Source organism: Miniopterus schreibersii (assembly GCF_964146895.1).
Source record: "Miniopterus schreibersii genome assembly, chromosome: 12".
In the NCBI taxonomy this organism is placed as follows: Eukaryota; Metazoa; Chordata; class Mammalia; order Chiroptera; family Miniopteridae; genus Miniopterus; species Miniopterus schreibersii.
The window spans coordinates 41,323,424-41,341,742 of NC_138112.1; the positions used below are offsets into that span (position 1 = coordinate 41,323,424).

Below are 18,319 nucleotides of genomic sequence, written 5' to 3' on the forward strand. Positions count from 1 at the left end.
GTGCCTATCACCTTCTCACATACTATACATTTTATTTAACTTTATTGTCTATCCTCTCAATAACATGAAACTCCACAAGGGCAGACTTTTCAAAGTTTTATCCTCAGCATCTAGAAACTGCCTGGCACATAGCAGGCACCCTAAGCTACTTCCTACTGTTTCCTAGTGAATGGGACACAATGTTGAACATATATTGGGATTGTAATAATTGAATTAAATGTGTCATAGACTTTTATCCAGTCACCCAGTTAAGTAGGGTTATATTTCAAATACTCCAGGCAGAGTGACATCCATCCTTTTTATAAAGTTCTCTAGGGAAGGTGGCTTTACAGCCATTCTGAGACCAAGTCTAGCATTCATTATCCTTTGTAAGCAGAATCTCCCCCCTCCTAAAAGAATCTATGTTATTCATGTTGTAGATTAAGCTCATAACTACCCCATGCACTCTCTGGACAGTTAAAATGGCCAATGTCACCATGTATTAGAGCTGCTCCCACAATTCTTTTGGGTTATTTGGCCCAGACCCAGAAAAAGGAAAGGCTGGGCCACAGCAGATGATGTAGGAAGCACATCTCAGCAACACAATGTCACAAAGCCTGGGTTCTAGATTTTTCTCTGCTCACTATGTAAACTGGATAAGTAATTCTGCCTCAGGTACATGCTCACGCTTCTCTTACAAGGTTCCTGAAAAGCTGAAATCAGACAGAAAACGTGTTCTTGCCAGAGCAGCCCTCATACACACTTTGTATTTTCCCCTTATGTCATCAGCAAAGGCAGGGAAGAATAAATAAGTAAATTCCTATGCCAAGACTGCATGATCACCACTTTCCAAACTGTATGTTGAAAAACCTGTTCTAAAATTATTCCTGGATTTACACCAACGTCCCTGGTCTATAGTTTATGAAATTGCCCTTTGCAAATAGTGTATTTGTTTTTTCTCTGTTCTTTAGGCACGAGTTAAAGATATCTTTTCAAAAGTTATAAATATAAATTTTCTAAAAGCCCTTGGGCAGATATTTTTTCAGGATGGGGAGGTAACTCACATGGATTTTCAAGTCTAAATCAGAATCACTTAAACTACAATCTTCACTACTTTTGTTTCTACTGAAACTTATTTTTTTTATAATAAAAATTAAGACTTTAAATACATTTTCCATGATGTAAATAATGTTCATTAAAACAAAGCTTAAAACATAGAAAAATAAAAGTAGACGAGAGATCTTCTTAGTGATGCCATGTTTTCTAGCTATATTTTATCTATCTCTTTTACTATACGCACTTCTATCTTGGTCCAAAAATGACTTAAGGCGGGTTAGAAAAATAAGGAGACACCCATTGCTTCTAGTCAAAATCCCATAATGTGACAAGTTCATCTTAAACTTTATGAACAAGAGTCCTAAAATAGTCAAGGTTATTGTGAAGGAGAGTAAGCGGGCACTCAAACTCTCCAGATGTCAAAACTTACACAAACCTTTAATAATTAACATAGTGTGGCAACTGGTATTCGTGAAGCGCTAAACAACTAATGGAACAGAGCACCCAGAAATAGGACTATGTGTGAAAATGTGATGGAGGCAAGGGGCACTGTAATTCAGAGGGCGAGGCTAGACAATTCAATGAGAGGGAGTACAAGAGGTACTTTTAATTCATGGTCTCTGTTGTTGGACCGCCTGGGTCAAATCCCGGTTTAGCACTGTGACCTGGTGCAGTGTATTTTAGTTTCTTCATCTGTAATGAAGATAATAATACAGTACCTACTTCATAAGGTTCTTGTAAGGATAGAACGAGTTGTTAAAAAAAAGCTTTTAGAACACACACGCACACTCGCACGTGCGCACACACACTTCCCCAGAATAATTCTGAAAGCTGTTTTCCAAAAGTCTAGGGTACATCCATTTGAAAAACATTTATTCACTCCATGTTCTATGGCATGACACCAGGCCTCTACAAACTTTCTCCCAAGATTCCCATATCACCAGCTACTTATATGTTAACAGCAATAATAATAGTACTAAATAATGATTTAAATAGAAATCACTAATTAAATAAAAGATATTGCTATTAGTCATTAATAGCGTTTTTTCTCATAACAGTTTGAAGTATTGTAAATCAAATTCATACACAATTCAGAAAAACAAGCATTTTAAAAATCATTTTAAAGCAAAGTTCAAAGATGAGGCTATCCTGTAGTTGAATATATATTCTATGTAAAAATTCAGGTAATGGGTTAAAGTTACTAAATTATAATATATACAATTGTGTTTAGAAGATTCAAAAAAGCCTCATGCCCCCCAAATCTAGCATGTTTGGTTCTCTGGCTGTTGTGTTTGTGCACTGCTGCCCCCTAATGGTCAGTGTGGTAAATATGAAGGACCACATTCACCACATTATACCCAGCTTTGTCACATAACAACTCCTAAGACAGCAGAAATGATAGGAAGTCTAAGGCTCATTGAACGCTAGATATTCTTAGAAGCATCTGCTCTTTCTTGTAACTCCAAATGCATGTGGGCAAGTCCCTTGAAGATTACTGAGCTCACTAAAAACTGCAGCCCAATTTTGTTGAATTTCCAAGGAAATTAATTATTTTCCAATAGAACAAAGCAGCAGCCAATTGTCATTTTTAATTGCAGAGAAATGCAAATACAAAGTAATAACCAAGGAGTCACACAAAAAGACAATTATGGTGTACATGGTAATAATTTTGTCCAAAACAACCAAGATGAACTGCCCAAAAAAGCTGGCATTATAAAATGCACTATCACTTAGAGGGAATTTTGAAGTTGGATAATGACTTTCAAGAAATGTCTCTGTGATCCTGCTGTAAGGGTATATACTATAGCAATGGGTGGTACAATGATTTTCTCAGACTTTAAAAGATGACACACATACCGTATGGTATGGAAACATGGATTTTTCTCTTTTGTTGGCAAGCTAAATGAGAATATCCCTAGGTCCTAAAGAAAACGAGGCTGAGAACACACTTCAAATAAAAGCACAGCAAAGCAAAACAAAACAAAACAAAAAAACCCCAGCCCCTACTGGAAATTCAAAGTAGGCAACAGCCACACTTGGGAAAAAAGTTCCTCCTACACATTGGTCTCAGCAGTGAATGACAAATCCATGTGGCCTTGTCAGAGGTTACCAAGTTTCCCATAATAATTTAGTCATTTAATAATTATTCAATATGCACCAATTATACCTAGAGCTTTGTGGGTCCGCAAGTTTAAAAAATCCTTTTAAATACTGCCGAAACCAATACTATCACTGGACTGAGTGGTTAAACACTGACAAAATGTAACTTTAAAATATTTTAGAGTTGCCTGGCTATGAATACAATATTGACAGAACGAAACATTCTCAATTTTCCATCTTCATAGGCCTTTCAATGATCACCCAATTGAATTAATGTCTCATCCTTAATAAAATAAATTGGTGTACGACTTTGCTATCTAATGTGCTGGTTGCTAAGGGTTTCTCAACCTTGGAACTATTGACATTTTGGACTACATAATTCTTGGGGGGGGGTCTTGTATATTGTAAGATGTTTACAAGCATCCCTGACCTCTACCTATCAGATGCCAGTAGTACACTCTCTTCAGCTGTGACAACCAACAATGTCCCTAGATACTGAAATGCCAAGTTTCTGGGGGGAAGGGATTGCCCCTGTTGAGAAACACTGCTCTAATTCATGATTCTAGCTGGAAGCTTCATATTCTAAGACAAGCATACAGTGACCAGCTAAGAGACCTACATTCTCACACCTATTGACAAGCAAATTAGAACCACAATAACATACCAGCACTCACCTATTAGAATGGCTAAAAACAAAACAAAAAATTGAGGATACCAAGTGCTAGTAAAGAAATGGAGCAAAAGAAACTTTCATATATTGCTGGAGGAAATTCGAAATGGTACAGACACCTGGGAAATGTCTTCTTTCTTAAAGAGTTAACCTTTTATTCCCAGTATCCTACTCCTAAATATTTATCCAGGACAAATGAAAATTTATGTTCATACAAAAAACTATGCAAATGTTTAGGGTGGTTTTATTAATAACTGCCACAATTGTCCTTTAGTTGGGTAACACATAAATAAAACTTTGGTACAATCATACAATGGAATGCTACTCAACAATAAAAAGAAATTAACAATGGATTTAAGTAGTGACAGGAGTGAATCTGAAATGCACTGTGCTAAACGAAGAAATCGAACTCAAAAACTACACCATGATTATGGAAGAGGAAAGAATGCACAGATAGAAAACACATCAGGTGCTAAGAGTTGGAGGTGGTGGGAGAATGTGAATACAAGGGCATATTAGAGAAATTTTGGGAGTAAAAAGAAAATATTCTATGTCCTCACTGTGGTGGTTGTATACTTTATTCATGTGCCAAAACCCATAGAACTGTACATTTTAAAAGGGCAAATTTTACTATATGAGAATTTATCACAGTAAACCTGACTTAAAAAACATGAACAAACAAATTAGACAGGATGGGGGAAAGGAGTTTGATTTTTATGCTTTGAGTTGGGGCCTCATTTTCTCATAATAATCTAAACAAGTTGTTTACGTTTTGACTCTTTAAAGATGATCACAATGTTTTACTTCATTCCTATAACAACAAATCCCTTTACTCACAATTAGCAAAAAGTACAAATATCATCAGTGTACACTAAATCTGCCTGATAGTGAAATTAACTTTCTGAAGAAATGTAAAGGGTGTAGATCTTACATGATCTAGAATGGCTATTCCTATAGCTGGGATCTGTTCCCCCTTTAGGATTTTAGAACCTATTTGTTTCCATGTTGGGCAATGAAATACCGGTAAAGGACAAATAAGAATCGCATATTATTTTATCAGAAAGTCCAAGTGCTCTCATTTATCCTTTAACTTTTAAGAAAACTGCCAGACAAATTACACCATCTAGCTAATATTTACGTACTACTGCAGATGCAAAACAAATGACAAAAGCTGCACTATGTAAAACACATGTCCAACTCATTTCTTGATGCCTTGAAATGGAAGTTTTATAAAATTCTTGTCCTGGCCTATCTAAACATTCTCATTTTGTGTGCAGTTAGTGGTCCTTTATGAGTGTGTATCGAGAATCACAGGGACAGAGGAGGTAAGTCGCTAAATGTGCTATCACACAGGTATCGGAGATTCTGAAAGCCAAAGTGGGCAGACCCATTCTTATCGATTGGGCAAAGGAAAGAAAAGCTGCAAAAATGTATGGCCAACAATCTTCATGGTATGAGCCTTACTGATGCTTATACGATTTGTCTGTAATGGATTATTCCTTTTCTTCTCCTTCATTCCACTTTCCCATTCCCCTCTTCCACCAGTCACCAAATACTTTTCTTAATTATTTAGGAAGCTCCAGAAAGTCAAAATAGCAGCTCAACCCAGTTACAATCACCCTATTCCTATCTACTCATATTCCTACAATTCATTCCTGCTCACTCAAAAGCAATATAAAGGAGCGGTGAGAAGAAACTGAAAAATTAAGGTTCTTTTTTGAGGTATTTTAAAGGGAAATAAAGGAGAGAGGCTATACACATACCAGACTTCAGTGCCATAAAGTATTTACAAACATCAGAATGGAACCACCAGGTCCCAATTATAACCCAATAATAAGGGAACAGTCAAATTATATGGCTGGCCCTTGCTTACCAGAGGGAATTTTAGAAATGTGATTTATAAAAAACTGACTAGTTAAAAATAGAACCATCTGGATTATTTCCTTTGCATTGAGACCATACTTCCTCCTCCCCTCAACTTCCTGCATGACCATCGTGCTCTGCTTTCTAACTCTGTCAAGCATTTACTTCAGGAATGTTGGGACCATCAAAGACTTTAAATTCAAGAGAGAATTACAGAAAGTCTGATGACAATCCATTGGGACAGTCTCAAATTCTCACTCATCATGTATCCCTCTCTCAAGGATATTAGAGAATCATGTACCTAGAAAATGCTGGCAACAGTAGGAGCCTAATAAACACATACTGAATGAAATGAAATGAAACAGAACTGGAGTGTGGGAAGAAAGAAGTCCAATAAGGGCTCAAGAAATGTAGCATTCATCTGAAGGGTATTTCCACATCTCCCCTAGTAATACAATCCCTCATGATGACCTCTTTAAAGTGTTCAAGGACAGGCATCGTTGGTGCTTTACATTCACCTTTAAGAATATATAATTAGTAGATATTTATTTTACTGCAGTTTTCAGTATTGTGTTGGCTTTAGTGTTAGCTATGCATCACAAAATCTAAGTTCTAGGATGGCAAGAAAAAAATTTACTTCGTTTTTGCATCAAAGTGGCTTGGCATACTCCCTAACATACATTGTGTACTCGGTCTTGTAACAGAGACAAATCTGTGTCAGAGCCCCAGCTCTGGTCCCTTACTGGCTTTAATAAAATTCTGCAGTTCTGGAATAGGTGTGCAAAGATCTAAGAAGTAAACATTCAGTATTAAAGGAATCAGTCCCAGAGTATCAAACTGACTCCCAGTTCATATTTTGTTATTTTTTTGAAACACATCAATAAATCACTCCAAGTGGGAAAGGAAAAAAGGCTTTCTAATATTCAGTCTCCTCACCTATCAACATCTACCCTATCTATCTCACAGGGTAATTTCTAAGATCATATGTGAAAGTACATTAAAGTGTTCTATAAAGAACAAAGTATAAAGTCAGCCATGGGAAATACCACAGTTTTTCCAGTTGAAGATGAGCCAGCCTAATGGAGTGTAAGAACATAGACTTAGGAATTGGATAGATAAAAATTCCTGAATTTAAAATCTGGATTCAATTACTTAAAAGCCATTTATGATCCTGAGCCAATTATTCCTAGTGTAATGGGGATAATGACACCTATATCTTACATTATTGATATGAGGATTGGAGATGATATATGTAAAGTGCTTAATCCCTGCCTGGCATGTTGTTCTAAACACTCAATATTTATTATTACAGTAGGTCAACAGAAAAGTCTCATGTGCTCATGCTATACATCAGTTCTGCACAGCCACCACAAATGGCAAAGACCAGCACTGAACTCAAGTTTTCCTTTTGACAGAATTTTTCTTAAGTTCCAGCACGCTAATCAAGAAATAGATTTATTATGATATTGGACAGTTATATGTGGAGTTTAGGCTATCAGTCCAAGAGACACATTTTAAAGTAACTTCAGAAATAAAATTCATAAATAATTGAATAAAGGAACACAGTTTGATATTCCCGCTTTTATCCAATTGGTTCTCAGATTCTGAATGGATGTGACTAATGACCCAACATCCCAAAAGGTAAACCTATGCAGATAATTAAGTTAGATGATACCAGGATACTGGCCCCATATCCTTCTTAACTATGTCTCCTGAAAAATATATCTTCCCTCAACTTTCCCCTGGAAGACTATGCGCTTTCCACTTACTTTCCTTTTCTTAGCAAAAGGATTCAACTCTGAAAAAGCTTTGTAAGCAGGAGGAATGACTTGTAATCATTAGCCAAAATCCATTTTCCACATGTGCATAGTCTCCCTGTCACATTAGGTTCTCTTCTTTCCTGGTATCCAAGTTATTATTTCACAACTTACCAGTGTGAAATAGCAATTTTTTACACTTATTACATTTCTTTTATATGGAGAATATTTTCAGCCTTGAGTTTTTGTAGTTGGTCACTGGACAATTTGCTGTCTTTTAGCTTTTCACTCCCTGTCTGTTCAAAACAATTCAACTCGCCCAGCTGGTGTGGCTCAGCAGTTGAGCATCAACCTATGATCCTGGAGATCGTGGTTCGATTCCCAGTCAGAGCACATGCCCAGGTTGTGGACTCGATCCCCAGTATGGGGCGTGCAGGAGGCAGCCGATCAATGACTCTCATCATTGATGTTTCTATCTCTCTCTTTCCCCCTTCCTCTCTCTGAAATCAATAAAAACATGTTTAAAAAACAAAACAAAACAAAAAACAACTCAACTCAAATCATTTTCCTGATCCAGTTGACCCTCATAATCAAGCTAAAGCAGAATACATTGGTCAATTCTGTCTGAGGTAGTTCTGGTCTTCAATGGGTATAATCTTTCTGTCTTAAAATCACAATGAGGGCAAATGACAAAATGGAAAATTGTGACTAAAAAGTTTTCATAGGACAGTAAATGACAGGAAAATCATTAAAAAAAAATAAGGTAGATTTTAATGCACAGTTGCAAATATAATAACTTTCAATCCCAAAGGTCTGAACACAGAACAAAAAGATTATCATTAGAAAGATGAAGTTTTCAGTGTTTCAAACAAAATACTTTATTAGTATTTTTAAAATTAATGACTGTCTAAATAAATATACTTACTTACATTTTTGAACAGTTGCTCAGCAAGTTCTCTGACATGCTTTATCATCTTCAATGGGTTATTTTCTTCAATTTTAATTCGCTCTACTTCAAAAGCTACCAACTTGAAAAGAGAATCAAATGGAAAAACATCAACTCCAAAATATGCTAAATTAGAAAACTGTGTGATAATTTCATACAATTAGCAAACCAAAAAGCATCCAAAATATATCCTATTACTAAAAAAAATTTTTTAAGACTTTTGCTGGGCTTCACCTCTATTCTAGATTTATAGAGTCCAACCAGTCATTGGATAGTCTGGGTCTCTCCCTGATGATTTAAGGCCCTATTTCCTCTTGGGAAAAGTCATTTCTGGGACTCAGAGACCCTTTCACTCTCCAGGCCTCACTTAAATATCTCTCTCATTCAGAATTTTGGATGGTCAGAAAGTCTCCAAACATTTCCCTAACTCACAAAGCATGAACCAAATGTTCAAGTCAGATCACTCAGATGCTAGTTCTAGCTCTGCTGACAGTGAGATTTGGAACAAGTCACTAAAACTCCTGAGCTCCAGTTTCTTCATCTCTAAAATAAGATGCAAGAACAAGATGACCTTTAGGCTCCTAGTTCTCAAATTATATGAACTCTAATCCATTTCCCTACTAAATAATTTGCTGGGAGAATTGTGAGAGTGTGTAAACTTGGAATGGAGAAAAGATACTAACAGCAAAAAAAATTGTATGAGGAGGCAGGGTAGATAGATGGATGAATTTTTTAAAAAGGGTATAAGGTTTTCCTTTCTAGGAGCTAATAGATTTACTGGAATAGACAGACATATAAAACCATGGCTTCACATATTCTAGGCCAGGATTCAGAAAGATTGTCAAACAACACTGCTTTGCTCCTAACAGGTCTGTTTGAAGAGACTGTGGGGATAAACTGCTTTGCAAAGCTCAATAATCCAGTCATGTGGTAGGCAGCCCCGGGCTAAACAAAGATCCCTTTTCCAGAAGCTCACATGACTTTCCTACAAAAGCACACTCTCCTGCAAACCAATTAAATGGCCAAGGAGGGTAGACGAGAAATTACGTAGGTCTGATGTCTTATTGCTTTTAGGCACTTCACAAGTATACATATGAACTGGCTTTCAAGTAGCATCAACAAGATGCCAAAAATCATCACTGACGGCAGAAGCTAGAACAGGATGAACACTAAGAAGATGCCATATAAAGTTAGAGACAAAAAATAAAGCTCAATGCAGACTAGTAGACATCCAATGTTCTTTGGAGGAGGTGGTGAGATAAGAGCAGAGTATGAAGAAGGGAAGGTCATGATCAGACTGAAAAGTAGAGGGAGGGCACTCCAGGCACGGGAAGGACTAACAAAAACAGTCAGAGGCTGTAGCAAGCAAGTTTTCTGAAAGTAAGCAATATGACTTATTGGGATGAAATTGCCAGAAGGGGAAGGGAATTTGGATAGAAAAGAAAGGGGGAACATAAACCAATGTTACTATTCCAAATGCTTCAGAGACTAATAAAATGTAAGAGCTAGAAAGACTCTGAAGAGCATCTAATTTAAACCCCAAAACATTACTTAGGATCTAAAGGCTGATATATGTTAATATTAATCAATGATCAATCGTATTTAATGTTGGTATTAGAGAATCAGTGATCAACAACTGATGAGAAACAATTGTCCACCTCAGGGCAACTGCTCCTAAATCCTCATGATCTGTTTTTATTATTAACGAAAGCATTTGGTGCAGTTCTCCATACTCAGAATTAAAACATGTGCCTCTTCTTTCAATCTTACCTGCAAATACTTAATTATCTTTATATAATAAGAATAAAAGATCTTTCTCTAAACCAAGGATCTTTAAGACCTTGATTCCTATCTTCTCTATATAAAACAAAACCAGCAGCACCAAAATATGATCACTATTTCTATTTGCCACTATCTTGGGTGCTAGGAGTGTTTTCTTTTGTAGACCTCAAGGAACTTTTACATTTATTGTTTCCAACACAGTACTCTTTCAGAATCTGAAATAGGAATAACATTCCTTGTTCTATCCACCAGAATGGGCTTCTATGAAAATAAATGATAAATGGAAAGATGCATTAAAATAAGAGAAATTACAACGAACACAAAATAGCATCCTTATTTTAAGTCACATCTGTCCTAACTTTCCCTTTATGTGGCCAATTCCTGAGAACAGAGACTTAAATCTGTCTTTTGTATATTTAATATCTCCCAAGGGAGCTATTGTGGATTAGTAAGAATGCTACTAAGCTAAACTATCGCTCTAGGACACTAATAGACAACATATGTAACTATTTGAAATCACATATCTATACATTAAACTTAGACCTTTTCTCTATGAAACCAATAAAGGAATCAGACTATTGCCTTCAAAAATAAATGTCCTATTTATACAATCAATGTCAATTTTTTCAAAAAGATTTTAATCAACAATTTAAAATTAAGTTGTTCAAGATTTTATGTATATCTGAGATATCCTATAATTATATTTTTTCTAATTTTTCTAATCCACATTTTAAATACCAAGATCTAATAAGCATCGTAAACAATATCTGATATTTAATTTATAATATAGTTATAATTTTTATTAAAGTTTAATTAAAACTACTTTCTCTACTTTGTACTAGCCTAATTTTGTCTCTAAATAATGTATTCATTTGATAAAAACTATACCTCATCAAAGAGATCACAGGATCTATAGGGGGGACCTCTTTCTGAAACGAAACCTGCAAATGCCATTCCATTGAGAACTTTGGTGAGGAAATCATTCTCAACCAAACCACGCTGCCCCAAGAAAGCTGTCTGCAAAGAAAGAAAATGTGAAATGAATAATTTATCACTTAGTAATGAATGGATGGTCAAAACCAAATATAATAGAAAGATAAAGCTTGAATAAATGTCTTCATGCATAAGTATGTTACTATAAATTACATTTCTCTCAAAAAGGTTTCTGATACCTGAGATATTACATGTATTGGAAAGAATAAAAATTAATCAGTTTGTAAAGCATGAGGAGAAATCAGAAATTAACACTCAATTTTAAAAGAAAACCAATTTAAAGTTAACATACTCTGAAGGAAAACATGTTAGTCCCATAGTATTATTAAAAATTATCAATACAGCCCAGCCGGGCATGGCTCAGTGGTTGAGCGTCGACCTGGGATCCAGGCGATCGGGGTCTGATTTCCGGTCAGGGCACATGCCCAGGTTGGGGGCTCGATCAGTGACTCTCTCATCATTGATGTTTCTCTCTCTCTCCCTCTCCTTTCCTTTCTCTGAAATCAATAAAGATATATTACAAAAAAAAATTATCAATACAGTGTACAGATGATGTGTTGCAGAATTGTGCAACTGAAATCTGTATAATTTTGTTGATCAGTGTCACCCCAATAAATTCAATAAAAAGAAAAAAAAAATATCATCTAACCACACAAAACAGAGATTTTAAATAACCTTATTGATAAATTTAGGTCAAAATACATGTCCCGCGAAAGACAACCAAGTTGCTTTATTTAATCAGAGCCTACATTTTGGACAGATTCAATATGGTTCTGTACCTTACCTTGTGGAAATGTATTACGGGTTCTGCATGAATTCTTATAAGTTGCAGGCATGACCTATATCCTTGGAAAAGTTGTGCAAATAATCTAAGAAAAACTGCACGTACTTCTTTATCCTGAAAATACAAGAAGAAACATGTTAGGTAACTGAATTTCTTAAAAAATAAATGAAATACTATAAAGCCAAAAAAGTGTAAAGAAGTTGAGGAATTATTTAATAAATCTGTATGCCTGTGCTACCTACATATAAGTCTCATTTGTGGCAGCCCTGAGTGGTGGGCATCTAGTCTGTTCCATTGTTGGCAGCATAGGCTGTTCAATAGCTTTTTAAAATTGAACCAAACAAAACTTGCCTCTAGTACATTCAATTTTCCAATCAGAAAAAACTTAAGTCACAGAGTCTCCCTTTTCATCATGTTAAAGAAGGGCACATTTCCCAAGTCATTTGACTTTTATAGCCATCAAAAGAATATTACAACTATAAAAGAAAAAACCCTCAAAATGACTATTTTTAAAGCTTATAAAATTCTTCCAAAATTTATCCAACGTATAAAAATCTATTCTTATATTAATAAGGTATGACCTAAACTCTGTTTTGATAATTCAGGCTTTAATAAAATAATAGTTTTAGAACTGTAAGGAAACTTACAGATTTGTCTAGTCAACCCCTTATTTAATTAATGAGGAAATAGTCAAGAATGCTTAAGGAACTTGTAAAAGGTGTCCAGCTCTGTCCAGCTCTACGAAGCTCCTTATTGGCCACAAAGCTCATCTCTGAGAAATGCACTGAGCAAAATAAAAAAGGGATCTCTGTTATATACTCACCCTTTATGGCTTCTAATTGGAACTATTTTCATCTACTCACTGCTCACACTTGATTCTCTCCTATTATCAACAATCTGTTTCCATTTTTTGTAAGCTTCCCCCCACCCTCCCCCTTTTTTTCACCCTTGCCTGACCCTTTTTATTTGCTGCTTGGCACCACTTTCCAGGCTATAGCCTAGGTGCTGATTTTCTGCCCCTATTTACTCAGGCCTCCTCAGGAAAACCGTCTCAGCCCTTCTCCCTACTGCGTCAGTGAGCTGCCCCGTGACTCCTCCTGAGCAAGTCACAAAGTTAGTCAGTGGCAATTCTCTTCATTTCTAATTTGGTGCACTTTTTACTAGGCTGTCCACCTAACTCTCATTATTTTAACTAGGCTGTCCATCTAATTCAGCTTCTTTAACTGTACAAATAAAAGTAGAGTTCTCGTTAAAAGCATAAAATGTAAATCTTAAACTTCTTACCAGCATTTTTGAGTGGGATAAAGCTGTTCGTGGAGGGGGGAAAGCATGATCTGCTACTTCCAAATCTGGGTGTAGAATCTAAAGCAAAGAAGTTCTGTTATGTAGAAGATCTTAATGTCAATAAAACCTATTATTTCATCTCCTTGGAGTATTAGATGAAAGTGTAAGTACATGGATTACAATATATTTTCTCCGTGAACCACAATGCAGTTAGCTGAGGCAGCTCTGTATATACTATTGTGAAAAGATCTCGAAGGCAAAATGTTTAATGAAAAACCATGTTATAGAAAAATACATATATGTAAATCTATATATGTACATGCACTGATATACATATAAATAAAAATGTAAACTTCTGAAAGAATATACACGAGGCTATAAAACAGTAGTTACCTCTAGGAAGGGAATGGTCTAGGGCAGAGCTATTGGTCTATATAGTTGAAATTTTTAAATAAGCATTTATTTTTATGTTTCTTAGTATAATTAAAAATTAATTAACTGAAATATTAAAGAGAATATGAAGGCCTTATTCTAGTAAAGGCTTAAAATGCAGAATTTCTAAGTTTCAATTTTCTGATGATGGATCAATGGACACCTAAGAATGTTGTCAGTAAAATAAAATACTGTGCTTTTACAAATCAAGTAAGGAAAATAACTACAAAAAATTAAATTCATTTCAATGAGCAACATCCAGGCCACAAGGCTTCTTAAAACTTCACTATGCAGAATGTTGGACATTTAATCTATGTTACATCTTCCTGTAGTAACCTGAAAACACTGGCTAAACAACATCACACCATCTTGCAGGTAGCACATCTACCAAAGAGGAACGAGACATCAATAGGAGGCTGAAGGAGAAGTAACAAGTGCTGGCTTCCAAAGGGGAGTTTCAGAGAGTCAGGGATTGTGAGTCAGAGTCTAGTCTTGTTTTCACAGGTGTATTTCCAATACCTACGGCAGTACTCAGTACTAAGCAAATATGCTGAGTAAGAGCATGAATGTACAACAAATAGCCTGATAGGATGCAAAGTATATTCTTTAGATAATCTTCAGTAAAGACTCCTAAATACTGTATGAGGCTAGATTCACGTTTTAAGACCTTTTTAAAAAAGTAATTACACTGTTAATGAAATTTAATTCTAATTATCTTAGTTTAGATATAAATCAAGAGAACATTACTATTTAAAAAATGCCATACCAAAGAAAGAGCTGCTTGAGTCTGATGTAGAAGTGGCTCTGGGAGGGAAGAGAGGTGAATACATTCAGGAATTTTAATAGTGCCTCCATCCAAATCTGCTATGATTACATCTAACTGAAGGAAATAAAAAAAATTAATACAATTAATAAAATGCATTAGTTGAACAAATTAACTTTACCTTCACTAATTCAAAATGAAAAGAACCAGGTGTGGAAGGACTCTTGATTCTCCATAGTAATACAAAGCTGGTTCGTGGCTTACAAGCTACTGTCTACAATAGTGCCCCCTTATCCGTGGTTTTGCTTTCTGAGGTCTCAGTTACCCTCAGTCAACTGGTCCAAAAATATTGAATGGAAAATTCCAGAAATAAACAATTCATAAGTTTTAAATTGCATGCCATCATAAGCGGTGTGATGAAATCTTGGGCTGTCCTGCCAGGGATGTGAATCATCTCTTTGTGTAGTGTTATCCACGCTGTCTTGCTACCTGCCCATTTGTCACCTGGTAGCCATCTAGACCAGCGATCTTCAACTGGTGTGTCGCAAGAGGCATACTGGCAAAAAGAATTTTTAAAACATATAATACCTGATTACTTAGTCAGGGGCACAGACCTCTTTTCCCGTAAGCTGTCAAATAAAAAAATTACAACAGCCAACACAACAACAACAGCTGTCCAGCGTGAATGAATCAAAATTATATATATTTTTTGTCAGATGGCAAAAAATATATTTTTTCTTGTGCTGTATAATTTTAGTAATTAATTTATATGTACCACAAGATGAAAAAGGTTGAAAATCGCTGATCTAAACTGTTGCAGTACTGCAGTGCTTGTCACGTTACCCTTATCTTACCTAAAAATGATCCCAAAGTGCAAAAGTAGTAATTCAGATATGCCAAAGAAAAGCTGTCAAGTGCTTCCTTTAAGTGGAAAGCTATGTATGTATAAGGAAAAAAATAGTATATATAAAGTTCAGGACTACCTGTGGTTTCAGGCATCTACTGCAGGTCTTTTCATGTCTCTCCTGGGATAAGGAGGGACTACCATATTTCTCAGCTTCCTTAGAAATTAGGTGTGGTATGTGACTAAATTTCTGCCAATGAAATGTGAAGAGGAATGTGTACACTTCCAGGCACTCAACATACAAGAGCTGTAAGGCTCTCCTTCCCATTTTCATGGATAAAACTATGAACTGGCAGCAACCCAACCTTGAACACTCAGATGATGACAGTACATGAGGGGATTCTGATGGAGAAACAGGAGGGAAGACGCTTGGACTTTCGATGATTTCTTGGAGTAAATTGGGCTGGCATAACAGAATACCTCTATGAATTGCTGCATGAGTGTTAAATAAAATTCCATTTATTTGGGCCATTGCATTTTGGATGTTTTATTATAGTAGTGTAGCCATAACCCAAATAACACAGTAATCATTACATGAGTTAACGAGCAAAACAATTAGTATACATCAAAATGGTACTGTTTAGGTGCTCAAGGAAATAACATTCTTAGCATTTTACAACAGTTTATTTACAAATAACTTACATAAAAATGTAAGAGAAACTAGCCAAGATTGCTGAAGTTATTACATTAATGACAGAATTAAAATTCATTCTAATTTATTCATCAAAAAATTAAAAAATTTACTTTTGGCAACAGTTGGTTTGCCCTACCTCCAGAGAAAAAAATTTACTAGAAAAAAATTACCTACAAACCAGATGGGTATGCTTCGAATCAGTACTAACTAGGTTTTACTGAACGTTTATTGATTTACACACATTTTTATACAGTGATATCAAAGTTAAAAAAGAACTAGATATCAACATATAAGGTTAGGCAGAATGATTAATATATGAATGAGGTACTTTTTATAATTACAATGTTGAATAGTCTTTTGTCAGTTTAAACGACACCTACAATTTGATTACAATTGTAATTATGTATAAATTCCAACAGAGCTAACCTCTTTGCTGAATTTTAAAACTAAAACAAAAGTAGAAATACAAAATCTTAAAGATCTGTGGATCACAGATGTCATATAGCCCAACTTTTCGGGAAAGAAGTATTCTTTAACTCCCTGAAAAGTGTCATACCATCTTTCCTTGCACTCTACTTACAGTGCTTGAGAATACACTCCTCACATACGGAAGCCCATTATCATCGCTGGGCAGAAACAGAATAATTTGGTGGGGCTCATACTGAATGTGCATTCCATTAAAATCCTTCATTCTTTTGCAAATAATTTTTGCCTTTTAGTTATAAACCATTCAGCAATAACACAGGCCTTATTGCAAACTATGAGTACATTAAAGTACTGATAACAAAAGTATAAATAGAGTGCGACATAGATTACTTTATCTTCCATGGATAGGATGAAGAATACAGAAAGATAAACTTACTATGCCAAAAGAGGGGGCATTTAAAAATATGAATTCATTTTGTAAATCTCTCATATTTGCTATAGAAAAATTAATATATTTGGACTTCTCATTGATGCTTTTCTTCCAGCCAATCTTTTCTATAGCAAATGCAATAGAGCTAAAATAGTAATTAGTTGAAATGTTATAAAACTCAAAGTAATAAGCTAAACCTCTGGCCTCAATAACTGGCAATTTAAAGATGAATACTTACAAGTTCATGGACATCAGTTTTAAAGATGGAATGTACTCCAATAATGAATGGTGTTGGGGAACTTAGAACTTCTAGTAGCTGAGCCGGGAGAATGGGAATATAAGGATAACTAAAAATAATACAAATATATGTGAGATATATTTGTTTTTCCATAATAGAAACATATTTTTCTTTCAACTTTATGCTATTAATTTTTCGATTACCTCTGTTTAGGAATTATCGATACTATTTTATGGTTATTAATATTTAATTTTCAAAAGAACAGATTAAAAAAAAATCTTCATGTGAAAGATAGGATCAGATATAATAAGATCTAAATAAGTGGAATCCAGGGCAAGCAGTCTCTTTGGGTGTTTTAATCTGGCTTGAAAGCATTTTACTTTTCATAGAAATAAAACATCAGAGAGTAGCTCTGACTCCCTGATGGGCCTTCCCCATCAACACTGGTAATTTGTCTACATAAAACAATCATTTAAATTCCAATTTTCTATACTTGTTTTTGCATTCAACAAGTGATAAAGTAGAAAAATTAAGGTCTAAACTTATATAGGGGTTAAGAAAAGCAGACAGGTAAAAAATTTAAGTTTTTAACTAAAATCTGCAGACACTCTAAATTTTTTTCTAGTTTGTATGAACTTAAGTTTCTTAGATGTTATGAATACCAAACTGATAAAACAATATATTAGAATAAAATAGTCTACTTATAGCACTATCAGGCATCACTGTTTAAACTGTCTTGTTTTTTAATTTTTATCATGGAAAATTTTTAACGTGCCCCTCAAATAACAGAAAGAAAAAAGGGGAAAAAAGGGGAAAATAAAGCCCCACAAATCCACTCCAGAAATGACAACTGCTAATGAATAATCACATATATATTTCTACCCACTTTTGTTCTCTTCCCTACTGTATTATTTGAAGCAAATTCCAGACATATACTTCAGTGGGTATCTATAAAAGATAAGGGCTCTTCTGTTTTAATAGAACCATAAAACCAATATAACCCCTAAAATGAATAATTCTTTAATATTAAAAAATCAGAGCACTAACTTAATGTTATCGCCAACCATATTCAAAGAGAATTAAATACTACTGACAATACTACTCAAATTAATTAATTTATCACTAAATTAATCAATACTCAGTAATGGATGGCTTGCAAAAGTTCCAAATTCTAGGCTAGATTTCTATCAGAATCATGACTTTGTAAAATATGACCTTGTGGTTCAAACTATTGTGCCATGACATTTCGATGGGTCATTAATAATTAATGCATAATTT

General features: G+C 35.0%; 1 protein-coding gene across 5 annotated transcripts in view; it reads right to left on the reverse strand.

Annotated features, from left to right (window-relative positions):
- The window catches only part of SBF2 (SET binding factor 2), a 313,138-nt gene that overhangs the window by 128,751 nt on the left and 166,068 nt on the right, over positions 1 to 18,319 (reverse strand). For 4 of the 5 annotated variants that reach the window (XM_081154292.1, XM_081154291.1, XM_081154295.1 and 1 more), the window contains 6 exons: positions 17,042 to 17,150; positions 14,413 to 14,526; positions 13,215 to 13,292; positions 11,931 to 12,044; positions 11,042 to 11,170; positions 8,355 to 8,453 (listed from right to left, as the gene is read on the reverse strand). In XM_081154292.1, the coding sequence (XP_081010418.1) occupies positions 8,355 to 8,453; positions 11,042 to 11,170; positions 11,931 to 12,044; positions 13,215 to 13,292; positions 14,413 to 14,526; positions 17,042 to 17,150 (643 nt within the window). Of the gene's footprint in view, positions 1 to 8,354; positions 8,454 to 11,041; positions 11,171 to 11,930; positions 12,045 to 13,213; positions 13,293 to 14,412; positions 14,527 to 17,041; positions 17,151 to 18,319 lie in introns of those variants that run through there. The other variant, XM_081154294.1, reaches the window with a different exon arrangement.